A 17,781-nucleotide genomic window follows, 5' to 3' on the forward strand; every position below is an offset into this window, starting at 1 on the left:
TGTCCCTGAGTGTCATCCCATCCCAACCCCTTCCATCCCATGGATCCCATCCATGGATCCCATTCCATCCCGTAGATCCCATAGATCCCAACCCATCCCATTCCATCCCAACCCATCCCATCCTATAGATTTCATAGATCCCAACCCATCTCATCCTATGGATCCCATCCTATCCCACGGCTCCCATCCCTTCACTTCCCATTGTATCCTATTGCATCCCATCCCTTTTCTTCCCCACCTCATCCCATTACTTCCCATCCATTCTCCTTCCGTCCCTTCCCATTCTATCCTCCTCATGGTTTATCCCATCCCATCCCATCCCATCCCATCCCATCCCATCCCATCCCATCCCACAGGTGCCCATGCCCCCCCTGACACACCAAGCCACCCCACAGGACGTGGATTTGGGGACATTTAATGCCCTGGCGTGTTCCAAAGCAGCAAAGCACGCGGCACAGCGGGGTCCCCGCCAGGGAGGTCCCCACCGAGCCCCCCAATCCCCTTCCCCGGGCTAGGATGGGATGGAATGGCATGGGATGGAATTGTACAGAGCCGATCCCTTGGAGCTGCCCCATGGCGGGAGGGGACAGAGATGGCATTGGGGACACCCCTGACCCTCGGGGGGCAGCAGCGATGGGGGCAAAGCATGGCAGGTTGGCTGGTGCTGTGCCACCAGTAGCACCAAGAGGGGGGACAAGGGTGGCCCTGTCCTGCTCCCCAGGGTGGCACAGCGGGGTGACCGGGGTGACTGGGATGACCAGGGTGACAGGAGTGACCGGGGTGAACGGGGTGACCAGAGTGGCACTGTGGGATGACCAGGGTGACCCTGTGGGTGACCAGGATGACTGAGGTGACCAGGGTGACAGAGGTGACCCCAGGGGTGACCAGGGTGTCCGGGGTGGCACTGTCACGGCCCAGGGAGGTTGTGGCGGGGCGCGGTGACGATGCGGTACGGGGGGTGCCCACTTCCACGCCTGGCACGGGGCACCCCGGGGGTCGCCGTGCCGGGGGCGCCGCTGCCCGAGCCGGGCTCTGGCTCTGTGGGGAGAGAGGAGAAAAGGGGGTGTCAGGGGCTGGGATGTCACCCCCTGCTCCAAACCCCCCCCAAATCAGTGCTGTGCAGGTTCTGCCCCGCAGAAATGGGGGGCACTGCCCCACGGTGGTGGCACTCGAGGACCCCCCAGCTGGCACCCCTGCCTGGCACCCCCGGTGTGAGCCCTGTGGGAAAGCACAGCTGGAATGGGGAAGGGGAGGCGGGAGGAGGGTGGGGGGCACCCTGTCACAGAGGGGTGGCACCAGGGGATCCCTGGGGACAGCGGGAGCTCTGGGAGCTGCTCCAGCCCAAGAGGGTCCCCGTGAGCCTCCCTTGGCTTGAGGGGGTCTCCATGGTCTCCCTTCTCCAAGGATATCCTGGAGACCTTGGGAGCTCCAGGGTTTTCCTTGGCCCAAGAGGGGCTCCGTGGTTGCCTCTCCCAATCCAAGAGGCGCTCCATGGTCTCCTGTGGATCCAGAGGGGCTCTGGAGCTTCCCTTGGCCTTGGGGACCTCCATGGGTCCTTTTGATCCAAGAGGGGTGGGTCTCCATGGTCTCCTTTGAGTCTCTCCATGGTCTCTCATGAACCCTAAGGAGCTCCAGGGTTCCTCTTGGTCCAAGAGGGGTCTCCATGGGCTCCTTTGGAGTGAGAGGGTCTCTCCATGGTCTCCCTTAAACCTTGGGGAGCTCCAGAGTTTCACTAGGCCCACGAGGACCTCCAGGATCGCCTCTCAATCTAAGAGTATTTCCATGTTTGCCTTTCTCAGTAAGAGGTTTTCCATGGTTGCATGGCTAAATCCAAGAGATCTCCATGTTTGCCCCTCTCAATCCAAGAATATTTCCATGGTCACATCAATCCAGGAGGATCTCCATGGTTGCCTCTCTCAATCCAAGAGGATCTCCATGGTTGCCCCTCTCAATCCAGACGGATCTCCATATTTGCTCCTCTCAATCCAATATTATTTCCATGATTGCCTCTCTCAGTTCAGGAGGATCTCCATGGTTGCACTTCTCAATCTTGGAGGATCTCCATGGTCATCTCTCAGTCCAAGAGGATCTCCATGGTCACCTCTCCAAGAGTATTTCCATGGTCACCTCTCTCAGTCCAGGAGGACCTCCATGGTTGTCCCTCTCAATACAAATGGATCTCTATATTTGCTCCTCCCAATCCAATATTATTTCCATGTTTGCCTCTCTCAATCCAGGAGGATCTCCATGGTTGTCCTTCTCAATCTAGGAGGATCTCCATGGTTGCCCCTCTCAATCCAAAAGTATTTCCATGGTTGCCCCTCTCAATCCAAGAGATCTCCATGTTTGTGTCTCCATTCCAGGAGGATCTCCATGGTTGCCCTTCTCATTCTAGGAGGATCTGCATGATTGCCCCTCTCAATCTAAGGGAATCTCCATGACCACCTCTCAATCCAGGAGGATCTCCATGGTTACCTCTCTCAATCCAGGAGGATCTCCATGGCCGCCTCTCTCAATCCAAGAGATCTCCATGGTTGCCCCTCTCAATTCAAATGGATCTCCATGTTTGCTCCTCTCCATCCAATGTTATTTCCATGGTCACCTCTCAGTCTGAGAGGTTCTCCATGGTTGCCACTCTCAATCCAAGAGATCTCCATGGTCACCTCTCAATCCAAGAGGATCTCCATGGTCACCCCTCTCAGTCTAAGGGGGTCTCCATGGTCACCTCTCAATCCAGGAGGTTCTCCATGACTGCATGGCTAAATCCATGAGATCTCCATGGTTGCCCCCTCAATCCAAGCAGGTCTCTGAGCTCTCTGGGGTGCCCGTTCCCGTGGGTGCTGCACCCCCCGTGCTCCGTGCCCGCTCCCGGGGGTGCCGCGGCTCCGGGCCCGTGCGGGGCGGGGCAGGGCGTGGCAGGGCGTGGTTACCTGGCCAGATGATGGCTTCCAGCAAGGTGACCCTTCTAGCCAGGACCTCCAGCCGGGCCTGCTGCCGCAGGAGGGTTTGGAAGCTACTGGCCTGGGGGAGAGGGAGAGAGCAGAGCAGAGCAGAGCAGAGAGCGTTGGCCCCACGGCGGGCACAGCACGGGGGCACGGCACAGGGACACGGCACAGGGACATGGCATGGCAGGGGTGGCACAGCATGGCAGGGGTACAGCCCCAGCAGGATGGGGGTGCTGGGGCATGAGGAGGGGGTGCCAGGTCTCCTAGGAGGGTCCTCCCAGTCTCAGAGGGTGCCGGGGGCTCCCCCATCCCTGCGGGTCCATGGGGACAGGGGAGGTCCCTTGTGCTGGCTTGGTGTCCCTGGCAGTGCCCTGATGAGGACACTGATGTTCCTGACCTGGGGGTGCTCCCTCTGCCCCCCCTTGCGTGCTGAGCTCCCCCACATTTGGGGGGACACATCCACAACCTGTCCAGGGGGACACTGCTGTCCCCAGCTGGGGGTGCTCCCTCTGCCACCCCCAGCACACTGAGCTCTCCAAAACACGGGGGGACATGTCCCCAGCTTTCCCAGAGGGCCACCAGCTTGTCCCCAACACCGAGACTGCCACAGGTGTCCCTGCAGTGCCTGGGTGGGCTCTGGGGTGCCCAGCTGGGGGTGAGGTGGGGGGACCCTGGTGGCCTTTCCTTGGGGTGGTCCCCAGTGCTGGCCACGATGGCACCGTGTGGGTGATGACAGCATGCATGGCTGATGCCACCGTGATGTCATGGGGGCCTGGTGACCTCCTGGCAGGGGTGGGGGTCCTCTGCCCCTACTCACCGTAGAGCCCAATCATTGTTTCCAGGATTAAAACCCTCTCCGCTAAAATCTTGAGCGCCTCGCGGAGCTGGTGCAAACCCTCCCCCTGGGGACAGAGAGAGGGGTCAGGGGGGGCTGCACCCCACATGGCATCAGGCCACCCCCGGGGGGGACACGGGGACCCCAAATGGGCCCAGGCCATCCCTGGGGGGGACATGGGGACCCCAAATGGGCCCAGGCCAGCCCTGGGGGGGACACGGGGACCCCAAATGGGCCCTGGCCACCCCCGGGGGGGACACGGGGACTCCCAGACTCACCACGACATCAGGGGAAGGAGAGGGGGAACCCCCGGTGGTCTGAGCCCACCCTGTGCCCCATCAACCTGTTCAGGTGACATTGGTGACATTGGCACTGGGTGACATTGGCATTGGGTGACATCGGCCAGGGAGCCCAGAGCCACTTTTGGGGATGAGGCATGGCACTGGGCAGAGCTGGGGACACCCAGGACATCACTGGGGTGACATCGATTGTTGTGGGGCACTGGGCAGAACTGGGGACACCCAGAATGTCACTGGGGTGCCATGGATGTCACTGGGGTGACATGGATGAGCTGTGGGACACTGGGCAGAGCTGGGGACACCAGGATGTCACTGGGGTGCCATGGATGTCACTGGGGTACCCAGGATGTCACTGGGGTGGCATGGATGAGCTGTGGGACACTGGGCAGAGCTGGGAACACCCAGGACATCACTGGGGTGCCATGGATGGTTGTGGGCCCTGGGGACACATAGATGAGCTGTGGGGCACTGGGGACACCCAGGATGTCACTGGGGTGCCATGGATGAGCTCTGGGACACTGGGCAGTGCTGGGGACAGCCAGGACATTGCTGGGGTGCCATGGATGATGTGTGGGGCACTGGGGAGAACTGGGGACACCCTTGCCAACCCTGGGGACCCAGGGACGAGCTGTGGGGCAGTGGGAACAAGAGGGGACCCTGAGGACATCACTGGGGTCCCAGAGCTGCAGAGGACAGCAGGGAGGGTGTCAGGGTCCTCCTGTGCCCATCCTCCCTCCCTGCCCAGCCTCCCCCATCAGTCCCTGTGTCCCCCCTGTCCCCGGTGTCCCCGGTGTCACTCACCCACGTGCCCCTGTCACCCGGCTGGCCCCGGGGGCCCGGCTCGCCCTGGAACACAGAGAGGAGAGGAGAGGAGAGGGGCTGGCAGGGGGGGCCCCACACACCCCACACACCCCACACACCCCACACACCCCATACACCCCACACACCCCATACACCCACACACCCCATACACCCACACACACACACCCCACACACCCCACACACCCCACACACCCCACACACACACACACCCCACACACCCCACACACCCCATACACCCCATACACACACACCCACACACCCCACACACCCCATACACCCCACACACACACCCCACACACACACACACCCCATACACCCCACACACACACACACACCCCACACACCCCATACACCCCACACACACACACACACACCCCACACACCCCATACACCCCATACACCCCACACGTCCCATACACCCACACACCCCACACACCCCACACACCCCACACACCCACACACCCACACACCCCACACACCCCACACACCCCATACACCCCACACACACACACACACACCCCACACACCCCACACACACCCCATACACCCCATACACCCCACACACCCCATACACCCCACACACACACACACACCCCACACACCCACACACACACCCCACACACCCCACACACCCACACACACACCCCACACACCCCACACACCCCACACACCCCACACATCCCATACACCCCACACATCCCATACACCCACACACACACCCCACACATCCCATACACCCCACACAGCCCATACACCCCACACACCCCACACACCCCACACACCCCACACACACACACACACACCCCACACACCCCATACACCCCACACACCCCACACGTCCCATACACCCACACACCCCACACACCCCACACGTCCCATACACCCACACACCCCACACACCCCACACACCCCACACACACACACACACCCCACACACCCCACACACCCACACACACACCCCACACACCCCACACACACACACCCCCCACACGTACCTGTGCCCCGTCCTGCCCGCGGCTGCCCGGGGGGCCCTGGGGACCCTGCAGGGACAGAGCCCGTCAGCACTGGGGGCATGGCCAGACCCTCATCAGGGGAGGGACTGGCAGAGCCCGGGGCTGAGACCCTACACCAGACCCCAAATTCCCCATTAATGCACACCAGACCCCCAAATCCCCCATTACTGCACACCAAACCCACCCCATGACCCCACACCGGACCCCCAACACCCCCATAACTCCACACCAGACCCCAAACCCCTCCATAACCCCACACCAAACCCCCCCAACCTCCCCATAACCCCACACCAGAACCCCCAACCTCCCACATGACCCTGCACCAGACCCCCCAATCCCCCCATGACCCCCTCCAGACCCCACAATCCCCCCATTACTGCACACCATCCCCTCCAACCCCCCCCATTACCCCACATGAAACCCCAAACCCTCCTCATTACCCCACACCAAACCTCCCCAACCTCCCCATGACCCCACACCAGTCCCCAAATCCCCTCTATAACCCCAAACCTGTCCCCAAATCCCCCCTATAACCCCACACCAGACCCCAAATCCCGCCCATTACCCCACTCCAAACCCCCAACCCACACCCCCAAACCCCTCCATGCTCTTGAACCCCCCAAATCTCCCCATGGCCACATCCCAGTTCCCCCCATTTCACCCCAAACCCAGCCCTGGCCCTGAATTCACCCCCCAAACCCCCCCACAGCCCCCAGCCCCATTCTGGGGGGTGCCTTTGGAGGGGATGGGGACAATCCTGGGGACACTGCCCCCATCCCCACCCCATGGCGCGGTCCCTGTGCCCTCTCCCCAGTGGTGACAATGGCTTGGGGCCACCCAGCAGGGACGGGGTGTCTGGAGCAGGGGTGTCCCCAAACCCCTCCCTGTGCCCCCCACGGGGGGACACCAGAGCTGCCAGGGTGGCCTTGGGGACATTATGGGGACACTGGGCACGGCCATTCCCCCGGGCAGTGTCACCGTGTCCCTGTGGCACTCACCGTGTCCCCCTTGTCCCCTGGGGACACTATGGGGACACTGGGCACGGCAATTCCCCCGGGCAGTGTCACCGTGTCCCTGTGGCACTCACCGTGTCCCCCTTGTCCCCCGGGGGCCCCGCAGCTCCGGGCGCTCCTGCCCTGCCCTGTGGGGACACGGTGGGGACATCAGCGCTGGGGGACACTGGGGGGCTCAGCCCTGCCCTGTCCCACCCCCCCAGCACTTACATCGGGTCCGGGGGGCCCGGGGGGACCGACGGGCCCGGGGGGGCCGGGGGGACCTGCAAGGACAGGGGGGGACACGGCTCAGTTCCACCCAAAAACATCGGGGGGTGACAAAGGACAGGGGGGGACACTCTCACCCATCGGCCCCGCGGGTCCCGGGGGTCCCACGGGACCCACGACGCTCCTGGTGGCTTCGGTGAAGGTGTTGGACAGGATGGGGTCCCCTGTGGGGACAATGGGGGGGGGGTGTTCGGGGCAGGGTCCCCGTGACCCCCGTGTGGGGACATGGGGGGACCTCATTGCCCTGCCCTGTCTCGTCCCTGTCACCCCGATGATGGCAGGAGGTGCCCAGCGCCCCACACCTCATTGCTGGGACCCCAACGTTGGCAGGGGGTGCCCTGCAGTGCCCGGTGCTCCCCATTCCTCATGCCTGGAATCCTGGGGGTGTCAGGGGTGTGCCCAATGCCCCACACTTCATCCGTGAACCCCAGAGATGGCAGGGGGACCCCAGCACTGCCCAGTGCCCCAGATCTCATCCCAATGATTATCTGGGGCTCCCCAGCACTGCCCAGTGCCCCAGATCTCATCGCTGGGACCCCAATGATGGCAGGGGGGACCTCAGTGCTGCCCAGTGCCCATATCTCATCGCTGGGACCCCAGTGCCCCCCAGGATGTCCCCATTACTGCTCAGTGCCCCACATCTCATCCATATAACCCCAGTGATGTCCTCAGGGTCCCCAGTGCTGCCCAGTGCCCAACATCTCATCCCCAGTGCCCCCCATGATGTCCCCTCACCACCCTCAGCCCAGCAGAGGCTCAGACCCCCCCCAACCCATCCCAGCCCCGTTTTTGGGGTCCCTGAGGGAGGGACCCCATCGCAGCCCCCCTTACCGGGCTCGGCCAGCCGGGGGATCGCGGGCCCCAGCGGGGCAGGGGGGCCGGGGGGGCCGGGGGGCCCGGGGGACCCCTTCTCTCCGGGGAGCCCCGGGGCTCCATCCCGGCCGGGCGGTCCCGGGGGGCCGGGGGGACCTGCGGGGAGGAAGAGGAGGGTGAGGATCGGGGCCGTGAAGCCTGGAGCCCTTCCGAGCCCCCAAACTGCTGCACGGACGCCCCAAATGTGTAACGGGGGGGCTCGGCTGAGCCAGGCACCAGGCTGGAGTCCCCCCACAGTGTCCCCCGTACCTGGTGGCCCCGCGGGCCCCTTCACTCCCCGTCCTCCCGCGCCGCCCTGGGGCCCGGGGGGGCCCCTCCAGCCGGGTCTCCCTGCGGGACAGAGCACCCTGAGGTCCGGGGGACACCGGGAGAGCCCCTCGGGGCGCCCCCCACCCACAGCCGGGCCCCCAGACCCTCCCCAGGGCTCGCCTGTCCCCCCCACAGCCCCCGGGGGAGAGGGAGGAGGAGGAGGAGGATATGGTGACAATGGGGACAATGGTGACAATGGGGACAAAGACCCCCCTGTCAGGTGGGCCTGCTCAGTGTCACCACTGCCGTGGTACAGCTTTGCTTTCCCTCAAAATGAGGGGTCCTGACCCCCCAAAATATTGACAGCACCCAGGTGCGCTCCCCGCCCCGCGGGTGCTGCGGGTGGCACTGTCGCTGTCACTGTCACTGCCACTGTCGCTGTCACCCTGCCTTACCGTCATCGCCGGGGCTCCCTCGGGCGGCCGGCGACCCCCAGAGCTGCCCGGCCTCGGGCCCCCTGCCCGGGCTGCTGCCCCTGGGGGGCTCGGCCACCGCCAGCCGCGCCACCTGCCAACGACACGGGGAGGGTGACAATAGGGGACACAGGGTGACAGCACAGGGGACACACGGTGGCACCCCCAGTGCCCCTCGGGGGGAGCAGGAGAGGTGCCAGAGCCCAAACGGGACTTGCCTGCGCCTCGAGGGTGGCGAGCCGCGCTGTGAGCTCCCCGACACGGCTGCAGTTCAGGCACCCTGCGGGCGGGGGACATTGTGGGGCACGGGCGGTGGGTGGGGGGCACCCGGGCCTCTGTGCCCGCCCCAGCGAGGCTGGGGAGGGAGGGACCCACCTGAGAAGGCCGCGGGGTGCAGGGGGGGCCGGCGAGGGGCGGCGCTGGGGTCCCGCAGGGTGAGCGAGGGGCGAGCCGAGGAAAGGGGGGTCAGCACGGGGGGACCCCCACGCGGGGCTTCGCCTGCTGTGGGAGACCTTTGTGTTGTGCTTCAACACATTGGGGGTGCAGGGGCCCATCCTTGCTGTGGGTGAGCCTCAGACCTCCAATCCCACCCATAACCCTCAGTCGGGATCCCCCAAACCCACCCATGGTCTTAAACGAGACCCCAAAACCCTCCCACCAGATGGCCCCAAGCCACAAGCCCCAAACCCATCCACGGTCCTTAACCAGACCCCCCAAATCTCCCCATGATCACCCCCAAATCTCAGCCCCAGCCACCCCAGTTCCCCCCTCAGCCCTGAACCCACCCCCAAACACCCCCTCAGCCCCCAGCCCCATTCTGGGGTGGCTTTGGCAGGGGGGGCACAATCATGGGGACACTGCCCACCCCGCACGGGGGGGTCCCAGTCCCCTGTCCCCACCGAGGGACACTGGGGACAGCGACTCGGGGCCACCCAGCGTGGCAGCAAAGGGGTGTCTGCAGCAGAGGTGGCCCCGAGCCCCCCCACGCTGTCACTCCGCCCGGCATGGCCACCCCCGTGCTGCAGGGGACAGCCCTAAGTGGGGCCAGATGTGGGGCAGGAGGCCAAGCAGCAGGGAGGAGGAGGAGGAGGAGGAGAAAGAGGAGGAGGAAGAGGAGGAGGAGGAGGAGGAGGAAGAACCCCCCGCCTCCCCCAGCACTGCGCCCACCCAGCTGCCTCTGGACCCCCTGTGCCACCCACTGCTCCGCAGAGCCTTGGTGCCACCCCGGGTGTCCCCTCCCCACCCCTGGGTGCCACCCACTGCCCTCGCAGCCCCCACGGAGCCGGGGCTGGGCTGGGACCCGCGGTGGAGTCCTGGGGGAGAGGGAGGAGGAGGAGGAGGAGGAGGAGGAGGAGGAGGACCTGGTGACAATGGGGACAAAGACCCCCCTGTCAGAGCTGGCAGCACCCGTCCTCCCACACACGGCACAGCCTCGCACCCATTCATCCACTGCCCACCCACAGCCGGCCCCACGCGGCTGAGGGGGTGCAGCCCCTCGTGGGCACTGCCATGCTGAGGAATGTCCATCTGTCCATCTGTTCATCCACCCACACCCTGTCCATCAGCGGTTTCAGTTCCCCAGCCCAAGCACATCCCAGTGCCCAGCCACTCCTGACTGTCCATGCATCACCCTACCCAGGGATCTCCATCCATCCATCATCCATCCATCCATCATCCATCCATCCATCCATCCATCCATCCATCCATCCATCCATCCATCATCCATCCATCCATCCATCCATCCATCATCCATCCATCCATCCATCCATCCATCCATCATCCATCCATCCATCCATCCATCCATCCATCCATCCATCATCCATCCATCCATCCATCCATCCATACATCATCCATCCATCTATTCCTCCATCCATCCATCCATCCATCCATCCATCCATCCATCCATCATCCATCCATCCATCCATCCATCCATCCATCATCCATCCATCCATCCATCCATCCATCATCCATCCATCCATCCATCCATCCATCCATCCATCCATCATCCATCCATCCATCCATCCATCATCCATCCATCCATCCATCCATCCATCCATCCATCCATCCATCCATCATCCATCCATCGCTCTCCTCACCCCGCAGTGACACCGAAGGCCGTGTCCCACAGCCCCTGAGTGCCACCACCCTGCCCTGCCCATGTCCCCATCCCGTCCATCTCCCACCTTCCTCGCAGTTTTGTCCGCCGTGTCCGGGGCAGCAGCGCCACTCCAGCGCCGTCAGTGTCCTGTAGGTCACCCTGTAGAGTGGTCTCACCACGGCGCGGTAGCTGCGGCACACAGGGGCAGCTCACACCCATCCAGGGGACAACATCCCGGCTGTCCCTGTCCCCAGGGCACCCCGGTGGCCCCGCTCACCTGCCCCCGCTGCAGGCCAGGGGCCAGCGGCAGCCCTGGAACACCCTCTGCAGGAAGGTCCCGTTCTGGACGTGGCACGACACCGTCCGTGTCACCGTGTAGGAGCACCAGTTGCTGGAAGGGAAATGTCACCAGCCCTTCCGTGGGGACACCACGGGAGTGCTGCCACCCGAGCTGTCGCCCGTGCCCGGTTTTTGGGGTGCCCAAGGGGAGCTCTGCTGTGGCACATGGGACAGCACATTCCTGCTGCATTCCCGGCAGCGCTGGCCCGGAGCCCCCCCCGTGCCCCCAGCCCACCCCACACAAAGGCTCCTTTCTTCTGCCCCACATGCCAGGCTCTGCCCACCCCCTCCCCGGGCATCCCAGCCTCAGTTTCCCCCCGCCATGACACCGATGTCCCCATCCCTGCAGCGGGAAGGACTCGCCGTACCCTCGGCAGCTCTAAATTCAAAAGCTGCACAATTTGGGTCAAAAAACGAGCTTTTCGGGCCCGTGCAGTGCTGCAAGGAGGGAGGCGGTGGCAGCAGGGACAAGCGGGCGCCGCGGGGGGACAATTGTCTGGGAGGTGCCGGAGGCGGGGGGGACAGCGGGGTGGCACAGGGCTTTCCGGCTGGGCAGCGTCCCAGGCGGGCACCGTGCCAGGGCTGGGCAGGCACAGAGCCTGCCGGGGCTGTCACCACGCTCCCGCTGCCACCCTGCCGTGCCAAGGGGGTCCCGGGGGGCATTGTCCCCCTCGCAGGGACAGCCAGCTGCTGGACGGTGCCAGCTGCAGCTGTGGAAATGCCTGTTGGGATGGGATGGGATGGGATGGGATGGGATGGGATGGGATGGGATGGGATGGGATGGGATGGGATGGGATGGGATGGGATGGAATGAGGTGGGGGCTCCTGGGTGCTGGCTGCTGGCCCGGGGGTCCCAGGGACACACAGCAGGGTCGTGCCAAGGCGCCAGGGGCTTCCTGGGCTTGGCCGGGAGGGGAAGGGGAAATGAGGCGGCTTCTGCCCGTCGCCTCTCCGAGCCGAGCGGAACCGGGAGGTCCCGGCAATCCGGTGCCGGAGACACGGCCAGAGCCGAGGGTTTCCTGTAAACAACCCCCCCTCTGCCGGCACCCCCCCACTGCTGCGGGGGGACAGGGACCACAGCCCCCCAGAGCACCCACAGAGCCCCCCAGAGCACCCACAGACCCCCGGCTGGGCCAGCTCCAAGGGACAGGCAGGACCCTGAGGCTGGGGTCCCTGGGGCTGGGGACCCCGGGGCTGAGGACATTCACTCTTCACCAACTCCAGCCCTCCCAGCATCCCCAGTTTGCTCAGGGGCCCCACCATGCTCAGCATTCTCAGTAGTCCCAGCATGCCAAGGCAGCCCCAGGATCCCAATATGCCCAGGCAAACTCAGTAGTCCCGGCATGTCCCTGTATGCCCAGGCAGCCCCTGGAGTCCTGGCAGCCCCAGTAGTGCCAGTATGGCCAGCAGCCACAATAATCCATCCCAGTAGTCCCAGCAATACCAGCAATTCAGCCTCGGTATGGCCAGGCAGCCCCAGGATCCCAAAATGCCCGGGCAGCCCAAGGATCCCAAAACGCCCAGGCAGTCCCAGTAACCCCAGCACCTCCCAGCACCCCGCTAAGCCCGGCAGCTCTGATGCCCCCAGTAAGTCTTGCTGATCCCAGTAACTCCCCAGTAAGTCCTGCTGGCCCCAACAACCCCCAGCCCCAGCCAGTCCAACCAGCCCCAGTATCTCCCAGTGCCCCCAGCCTCCCCTGCCCCAGCATCACGGCCCACAGAGTGCCCAGCTGCCGGTGCCCCCTGGTCTGTGGTGCCCCCACGCCTGGTACAGAGCCCCCCAGTACCCACAGAACCCCGCGCCTGATGCCCCCGTGGCTGATACCCCTGGTACGCGGAGATCCCAGAGTCTCCCAGGTGCCCACATCCCCATGTCCCCGGTGTCCCCCGTGCCCGGAGGTCCCTGACCCCCCTGGTGCCGAGTACCCGCAGCTGGTGTCTGGTGCCCCCCGGTACCCACAGCCCCCAGTGCCCCTCGGTGCCCGGTACCCACAGCTCCGGTGCCCGCAGCAGGCGATGCTGCCTCGGTGCCCCGATCCCCGTGCCCCCGGTGCCCTGATCCCCGTGTCCCCGGTGCCCGGATCCCCATGTCCCCGCTCCCCTGTCCCCGGTGCCGGTACCTGCGGGCGGCGGGCGGCAGCAGGGCCGGGCTCCAGGCGGCGGCGGGCGGCGGCAGCAGCAGGCACAGGGTCCCGCAGAGCCCCAGGGCTGCGGGCAGAGCCGCGGGCAGCGCCGGGCGGCGGCGGCACCCCCGGGCCCCGGCCATGCCGCTCGGCGGGGCTCGGCGCTGCCCGGCCACCGGCACCGGCACCGGCACCGAGCGGGCGGCGGGGGAGGGGAGGAGGAAGGAGGAGGGATGAAGGAGGAGGAGGAGGAGGGATGGAGGAGGGACCCCCCGCCTGCCCCCCCGCCCGCTCGCCCGCCTTCCGCCCCGCCGGCTCCGGGGTCCCGCTGCCGGGGCGGACACGGGGTGCGGGAGCGAACCGGCCCGGGGGGGCAGGAGCGGGGCCGGGGGTGATGGGGACCGGGGAGGGGGCGCGGTGCGGGGCCCCGGTGGCCCTGGGAGCGATTGGGGACACACGCGTGTGCGGGACCCTGCGTGTGCGGGACTCTCTGTGTGCGTCCCCGTGCGTGGATTTACACAAGCGTGTGCGCACAAAATCCCCATTTGTTCGATGCTTTACACACTTTTACACGCGCGGAACCCACGCGTGTGCGCCCACGGATTCACACACGCGTGTGCACACCCGGGTGCGTTTGTGCCTGCACGGCCAGGGCGTGTGCTCACCCACCCTCCTGTCTGTCTGTCTGTCTGCCTGCCTCTTTGTCTGTCCGTCCGTCCGTCTGTCTGTCTCCTGCTGTTCTTCCAGCTGCCGCTGCCATGTGTGTGTGCGCGTGTGTGGTCCCCGTGTCGGGGCGTGCAAGGAGACCGCGCGCGTGTGTGTGTGTGTGTGTGTGTGGGCGGGTGGTCCCCGCCGGGGGGGCCCTACAGTCTGTCTGTCTGTCTGTCTGTCTGTCTGTCTGTCTGTCGACATATCCCTGCAGTGGCAGCACCCCGGGACCCCCCACGCTGTCCCCTGTGGGCTGCTGTGGGTGGGGGTGTCCCCAGCGTGTCCCCCACCCTGCACACAGGAGGTGCACCCAGCTCCCCCCAGGGACCCCCACCCATGGGTCACCCCCACCCTGCGGCCCCCCGCGTGTCCTTGGGGCTGTTTACCCTCGAGGGTGCCGAAGGTCACCCACGCTCCTGCTCAGACTAAACACGGCAGCCACGGCACCGGGGCTGGGGGGGCTCTAGGGGGGGACAGGGGCTTGCAGCGGCTGTGTCCCCGCACGGATGGAGGGCCCAGCCCCGGTGCACAGGGTCCTGTCCCCGAGGTGCTCAGTGACACCCACCCGGCCAGCGTTCACCCCCTGTCTGATGCTTGAGCCCCTTCAGGGCTCCTCGGGGTGGCTTCTGGTCCCTGTGCCACGGCCCTGTCCCACCTCCGTGCTCCCATCACAGCTTCATGTCCCCTCATCGAGTCCCATCTCAGTGTCCCTGCTCTGGCTCCTGCCCTGCATTTGTGTGCCCAGTTATGTCCCCACCCCAGCTCCAGGTCCTTCTGCCATGTCCCATTTCCGGATCGCTGTCCTGTCTCCATGTCCCCATCCCATCTCCCTGTCCCCATGCCATCTCCATGTCCCCATGCCGTGTCCCCATGCCATCTCCATGTCCCCATGCCGTGTCCCTGCCCTGTGCCAGCCCTGAGCACAGCTCATTGTCCTGGTGGCAGAGGGTGGCCCCGGCCTGGCACGGAGCGAGTCCCCCACCATGGGGACAGGAAAGGGGACGGGTGGGTGTCCCCATGCCCGACCCGGGACCTCCCCGTGCCCGAAGCCACCAGGTGGCACAGCGAGGCCACCGCGGCCATCACTGCCCGGCCCCCAACCCAACCCTAACCCAACCTTAACCCTGTCCCCAAATCGGTCCCTCCATGGGCATGGCCATAGTGACAACTCCTCCATTCTCAGATCTGTCCCCAAATCTGTCCCTCCATGGGCACAGCCATAGTGACAGCTCTCCTGTCCCCAGATCTGTCCCCAAACTTGTCCCTCCACGGGCACAGCCCCAGTATCAATGCCTCTGTCCCAAATCTGTCCCTCCATGGGCACAACCAGAGTGACAACTCTCCTGTCCCCAGATCTGTCACCAGATGTCTCTCCATGGGTACAACCCCAGTGTCAACTCCCCTGTCCCCAAATCTGTCCAACCCAACCTTAACCCTGTCCCCAAATCTGTCCTGCCACGGGCACAGCCATGACAACTCCCCTGCCTCCAGATGTGTCCCTTCATGGCCTCAGCCAGAGTGACAGCTCCCATCCCCACATCTGTCCCCACATCTGTCCCTTGGCAGGCAGAGTCACGAGCCCTTGGGCTGAAGGTGACAGATACCGGGGTGCCCTTGCGGCTCAGGGCCTCCTACCACCTCCCGTGCCTCAGTTTCCCCACAAGGCTGTGAGAAACACCTGTCCTAAGGGGGGACAACGTGTCCCCTCAAGCAGGGTGGTACACCTGGGGGACAGCCGCCCATGGGGACATCCAGTGTGTGTCCCCAGTGTGTGTCCCTGGTCCCCCATGCCCTGTCATCGTGGGTGTCCCTTGTCTGGTGTGTCCCCACTGTTGCTGCCCACACCCAGTTCATGTCCCCAGTGCAGACACCCGGTCCCCTACGTGTCCCAAGGGTGTCCCCACAGTGCCCAGCGTGTGTCCCCACTGTGAGTGCCTGGCCCCGGTGAGGGAGCCCGATCCCAGGGCTCGCTCCCGGTGCAGCCACCCCAACCTGTGCATGTCCCCTGTCCCAGTCGTGTCCCCGCTACGTGTCCCGGCTTCCCCGACCGTGACCCCGGTGCCGATGCCCGGTTTCCCGTGCATATTCCCGATCCCGATGCCGGTTTCCCGTGTGTATTCCCGATACCGGTCCTAATGCCCGGTCCCCCGTGCATATTGAGGGTGCCGATGCCCGGTCCCCCGTGTGTATCCTGATCCCGATGCCAAGTCCTCCGTGCATATTCCCGGTGCCGATCCCCGGTTTCTCGTGCGTATTCCCGATCCTGATCCTGCTCCCCCGTGAATATTCCCGATCCCGGTTTCCCGTGCGTATTCCCCATCCCGGTGCCGATGCCCAGTCCCCCGTGCATATTCCCGATCCCGATGCCCGGTTCCCCGTGCGTATTCCCGGTGCCGATCCCCGGTTTCCCTTGTGTATTCCCGATCCCGGTCCCTATCCCGGTTTCGCGTGCGTATTCCCGATCCCGATCCCGATGCCCGCTCCCCCGTGAGTGCCCCCGCTCCCCGGCGCGCGTTCCCGGCGCGCGTTCCCGCCTCGCGTGCCCGCGGCCGTGCGCGCCGCCGGTGCCGGTGTCGGTGGCTGCTGCCTGGCGCTGCCTGAGCGCTGCCGCCGCCCGGCCCCGCGCCCGCCGCTCCCGCCGCCGCCGCCGCCGCCGCTCCCGGTGCGGCCGCGGGTCCCGGTGCGGCTGCGGCCGCCGGAGGTAACGGGCGGGGACCGCGGCGGCCATGGCGGGCGGGGGGCGGCGGGACCGGGCACCGGCGGGCTGGGGGATGCCGTGAGCGCGGGGAACCGGGCACCGCGATGGGGGACGGGGCACCGGGGGGGCTGCCGTGCCTCGGGGGCACCGCGCTCCGGAGGGATGCGGGCTGCCGTGCATGGGGGCACCGTGCGCCGGGGGGGCACACAACAGGCACCGAGCGGGAGAGCCTGCCGTGCCCGGGTGTACCGTGCGCGGAGGGGCCGTGCATCCATCCCGGGGGCTGCCGTGCCTGGCGGGGGACCGGGCACCGGCGGGGCACCCTGCACCGGGGGCTGCCGTGCGGCGGGGGGGACACCGTGCACGGGGCCAGGCCTGGTGTCTCAAGCCCCCCTCTGTAAGAGCATTCGGGGCCCGGTTTGGAGGGGCTGTTGGCCCCGGGATCGCCCCCACCGCGCGGTGCGGGGGGCTCAGGGCTGGGTGAGGGTCCCCCCCACCGTGCGCGGGGCTCGGGGTCACGGCGGGCGCACACGCGTGTGGGGTGCGCGGTGCGTGCGAGCACAGCCCAGCCGGGGCCGCGGTGAGTGTGCCCGCGGGGGGGTTGTTGTGCTGCCGTGGCTCCCCCCTGTCGGTCCCGCTGTGTGTCCGTGTCCCCGGCTGTGCGTGTGCCAGCGCGTGTGCCCGTGTCCGTCCGTGTCAGTGTGTCTGTCTGTGCGCGCCCGGCCGTGGCCGTGCCTCTGTCTGCCGCCTGTTTGTGCGGCCGATCCCCCCTCGCCCGGGCCCCTGGCGGCTGCCGTGGGTGGCCTGGGGGCCGGCGGGGAGCGGGGGGCCGGCAGCACCCCCAGCCCGATGCCTGCAGTGCAGATCATAAATCAGCGGCGGCTGGAGCGGGATCCGGGGCCCGCGGGCTCCCCGGCACTCAAAGCCCCGGCGCGGGGAGCGATGAGGCTGCCCCGGCTCCTGGGACCCCCGGCAGCCCCCCAGGGCCGTGGGCAGGGTGGCCCGCCCCCCCTGTCCCCGTTGTCC

The 17,781-nt window shown here is 66.0% G+C and overlaps 1 protein-coding gene across 1 annotated transcript; it reads right to left on the reverse strand.

Annotated features, from left to right (window-relative positions):
* Window positions 1-497: 497 nt before the first annotated feature.
* EMID1 (EMI domain containing 1) lies at window positions 498-13,507 on the reverse strand. Its single transcript, XM_058816944.1, has 15 exons — window positions 13,347-13,507; window positions 11,165-11,278; window positions 10,973-11,076; window positions 9,165-9,290; window positions 9,008-9,069; window positions 8,772-8,883; window positions 8,317-8,397; window positions 8,026-8,163; window positions 7,272-7,358; window positions 7,138-7,190; window positions 7,002-7,055; window positions 5,897-5,941; window positions 4,881-4,925; window positions 3,763-3,847; window positions 498-1,038 (listed from the first exon to the last, which is right to left on the reverse strand). Exons 1-15 carry the CDS (start codon window positions 13,490-13,492, stop codon window positions 908-910), a joined length of 1,383 nt encoding a protein of 460 aa, XP_058672927.1. The 5' UTR covers window positions 13,493-13,507; the 3' UTR covers window positions 498-907.
* Between the last annotated feature and the right edge of the window lie 4,274 nt (window positions 13,508-17,781).

Source organism: Ammospiza caudacuta, chromosome 18, assembly GCF_027887145.1.
Source record: "Ammospiza caudacuta isolate bAmmCau1 chromosome 18, bAmmCau1.pri, whole genome shotgun sequence".
NCBI classification, from domain to species: Eukaryota; Metazoa; Chordata; class Aves; order Passeriformes; family Passerellidae; genus Ammospiza; species Ammospiza caudacuta.